We start from the raw sequence: 4108 nt of genomic DNA, 5'->3' as shown, positions 1-4108 counted from the left end.
TGTTAAACATCACCAGTGAGATTAGAAAATGGTGTGATTACTTTGAAAAAGCAGGTTCTATTAACCTCTGACCCAGCCATTTCACTGCTAGGTTAAGAAATATTCATAGCAGTTTTATTCATAATAGTAAAATATGGGAAACTCAGGTATCCAGAAGTAAACTTTGGTATGTTCATACAATGGAAAATTACTTAGCAATAAGAAGAAATTAACAGTTGATGGACACAACATGAATCTCAAAAACGTTATGTTGAGCCAAAGAAGTCAGACAAAGTATACGTATTGTATAATTCCATTTATGTGAATTTCTAGAATGGTAAATTTAATCCAAGGTGATCAAAAATTAAACAGTAGAACAATGGCTATCTCCATGGAGGGTCAAGGGTATTGCTGGGAAGGAGCACAGGGGAACGTTTTGTGATTGTGAATTTTTTTTTTTTTTTGAGACAAGATCTCACTCTGTCACCCAGGCTGTAGAGCAGTGGTACAATCACAGCTCACTGCAGCCTCGATTCAGCCAGACTCAAGCAATCCTCCCACCTCTCAGCCTCCTGAGTAGCTGGGACTACAGGATAATTTTTGTATTTTTTGTAGACGAAGTCTTGCTATATTGTCCAGGCTGATCTCGAACTGTGGGGCTCAAGCAATCTGTTGGCCTGAATCTCCCAAAGTGCTGGGATTACAGACATGCGCCACGGTGCCCAGCTGATACTTTGCGTCTTGATTAAGATGGTGTTTATACTGATGTGTACGTATTTTTCAGAGATGTATTTTATGTAAATTATAGCTCATTTAAAAAAGAGCTTTGGGAAAAATAATCCAGCCATAGCCAATATAGTCCCAAATAGGATGTAGCAAGTTTTCCTGACTTCCCCTACAGCTTGAGTTAAGGACCCTGGAGAATAGAATTTACTGGCTAATCTGTGGCCTCTGATTATCTGACAACCTGAGGTGTCTGTGGGCAAATTAAGACTACCAAACTCATTTGTGGTGAGACCTGGGGTGAAGGAAGAATTATTTGGATGGCTTCAGGTTGAGTAATATGACAGTCACTGAGATTACACGGGGGAGTTTTGCTGGGGTCCCATATTTAAGTTGTCAAAAATTTATCTTCCTGAATCACCAATAAGTCCAACACCTAGAATAGCATTTGGTATATTTCATGTTCTCAGAAATGTCAGTGATGTTAGGAAAAAAATTATCCTCTCACCCTTGGATCAGACTTTTACTAGATTCTTGGTCTTAGGGTCTAGATTTATAGGAACTCACCTGGTAAAGAGTAAAAGGCATGGAATTTCAAATTAGAAATGTACTTGCTTTTTTGGGCAAGCAACTGTCTTCCTAATCTTCTGCCTCTGGCCCTGTAAGTTGGGGATAATTATCTCATCAGATGATTATGAGACTACAGTAAACGTACTTGGTGTACAGTAAATTCTCTTGGTGTACTGCACAATGTGAAACTAATCCACTGTGGCAACTGACTGCAGTTCTGAGGACCCAGGGAATCCTGAGCCCATTAGAGGCCTTCTCCTGTTTAAGCTCTTTCCAAGCTTATTAAACTGCTTTCTCCAGGAGCCAAATAGCTCTCTAGTGGCTGCCATCATTTTATAATTTTCATTTTTATAAACCTGCCTCAGGAGGTCAAATTGGACAGAGTTCCGTTTTTGCTTCCCAAAGAAGGGACCTGGTTCCTTCCCTGGAACTTTGATGCTTAGTGGAATCTGCACAAGGCCACTCCCAGGGCATAGAAGGAAATACTTAGGATGTCACCTCGCATTAGGCTTTGCTCTTGCACCTTACACCCAGGCATGGCCTTACCTGCATACAGAGATGGGGTGAGATGAGGTGTGGCCTGGGGCCTCATTTCTCCTGAGCAAGTTGGTGTTCTTACACCCATGGTCTCTGTGCTTACCGTAACCATATTACAGTTTGGCCTTTGAACAACATGGGTTTGAAATATGCAGGTCCACTTATAGGCAGATTATTTTTAACCAAACACAGATCAAAATATCGGAATTGCAGGATATAAAATCTGCAAATAAGGAGAGCCAACTTTTTGTATATTTCTGTTCTTAGGTCTCACTTGGAATATGCACAGATTTTGGTTTATGTGGGGTTCCTGGAACCAATCCTCCCGCATATATGGAGGGACAACTGAAATAGTATGATTCAGTTTGGCCACTGTCTCCTTATGTGTGTTTCCTCTAACAGCAGTCATCACAAGAGGAGGCCTTTGACTTAATTTGCCCTAGATTTTAGCAAAATATTTGGCCCATAGTTCATGCTCAGTGAAAAGATAAAAACTACTCCAGAGAACCTTCCTAGATTGACATTATACCTTGTTACTTATTCTTGTGTACACTGGACAGTTTGCCCAGGATTCTCCTTCTTTTGTTGTTATTATCCCTATGGCTAATTGCTAAGTGCCTCATCTCTGCCTCTCTGCCCGATTCTATGTATGGGTGTGGGTGTGTTTCTCCCTAGTCAGATGTAGAACTTGCTAAGGGAGGTATGTATGTATTCCTATCAGAGTAGGAACACCTGCCTGTGGATGAGGGTTATTTCTCCTTGTCAGACCAGTAGCTATAGCTTTCCCATTTTATCAATATCTTCTGGAAGGTAGGAACAATGTCAGATGCAGAATTGGATTCCCTGGGAGGCCATCATCAGTTTGGTAGCCATATTTCCCATTAGACAGGGGCTCCCTGAGCTTTGTAACCATATCTACATCATAAGTAAGAAACACCTGGCAGATCTTCCACCATCTGACTTTGCTGCTGCTCCTTATCAAAGTACGGGTACCACTGAGCATGAGTTTCTGTGTCCCTATCATGTTGGGAGCCACCAGTCTCCCCCGAGGGCTGAGGGGCGAAGATAAAGGTTTCAGCGTGGGGTTGAAGACTTTATGACTAAGCAGGGCCCCACTTCAGAAGCCGGAGGGCCCCATCCCAGATCTGTTTGGTATTCATGCCATAGATGATGGGGTTGAGCATGGGTGGTACAACCAGGTAGAGGTCAGCTAGGAGGATGTGGATGTGCCGGGGCACGTGCTGGCCAAACAGCTGTGTGTAGAAGGAGAAGAGTCTTGGTGTATAGAAGAGAAGGATGACACCCAGGTGGGAGCCACAAGTGCCAAAGCTCTTAGCCCTTGCCTCCTTGGAGGAGAGGCCTAACACAGCCCGGAGGATGAATGCATAGGAGATAGCAATACAGATGGAGTCAGTGCCCACCACCAGTGTGGCAGTGGTGATGCCATAGATGTTGTTTGGCTGTGTTCCTCCACAAGCCAGCTTCACCACAGCCATGTGTTCACAGTAGGAGTGGGCCACCACTCGACTGCAGTAGCTCAGTCTTGCTAGTAAGCAGGTGAGTGGGGTCATGAGTCCCAAGCCACGAAGCACGGCTGCAGCCCCCAGCTTGCCTACAGACTCTGGGGAGAGCAATGAGCCATAGTGCAGAGGCTGGCAGATGGCTAAGTAGCGGTCAAAGGCCATTGCTAGCAGTATACCAGATTCTACAGCTGAGAAGCCATGGATAAAGAACATCTGGGCAGCACAGGCCCCAAAGGTGATCTCAGCATCCTTTGCCCAAAAAAGTGCAAGGAGCTTGGGCACAGTGGAGGTGCAGAGGACGAGGTCAATGGTGGATAGCATGCAGAGGAACAGGTACATGGGCTGGTGCAATACAGGCTCTGAATGTACCACTAGCAGCACTACCATGTTTCCCAGCACTGCCAGGGCATACATGGAGCAGAAGGGAAAAGCAATCCAAAAGTGGGATGCCTCCAGGCCTGGAATTCCCATGAGCAGAAAGGAGGTTGGGTTCTGATGGCTATGGTTTATGAGTTTCATGGCCAAGTAAGGTGGGTAGAGAAGACCTCACTGCCTTGCTCTGAGTCCTAGGAATCCCTGAGAGATGAAGCAACTGGGATTCATCTTTATGCTATGGCTGAAAAGCAGCAGGAAATATTTGCATTAGACTTCATGAAAAGCATCCAGGATGGGAAGATGGTAGGGCACTGGGAGATAATGCAAGACAGGAGGTGGGTTACTATCTTCAAGGTTCACAGGAGCCCTTTACACTTCTATCTGATTCAATGTTGTCCAGG

At 44.7% G+C, this 4108-nt stretch overlaps 1 protein-coding gene across 1 annotated transcript; it reads right to left on the bottom strand.

The window, feature by feature from the left end:
• Positions 1-2909: 2909 nt before the first annotated feature.
• Positions 2910-3851, bottom strand: LOC116476249 (olfactory receptor 52P1-like). Its single transcript, XM_032165923.2, has one exon. It carries the CDS (start codon positions 3849-3851, stop codon positions 2910-2912), a length of 942 nt encoding a protein of 313 aa, XP_032021814.1.
• Between the last annotated feature and the right edge of the window lie 257 nt (positions 3852-4108).

Source organism: Hylobates moloch, unplaced genomic scaffold (assembly GCF_009828535.3).
Source record: "Hylobates moloch isolate HMO894 unplaced genomic scaffold, HMol_V3 SCAFFOLD_11, whole genome shotgun sequence".
Classification (NCBI taxonomy): Eukaryota; Metazoa; Chordata; class Mammalia; order Primates; family Hylobatidae; genus Hylobates; species Hylobates moloch.
This window is presented reverse-complemented; position numbering and strand designations above follow the sequence as displayed.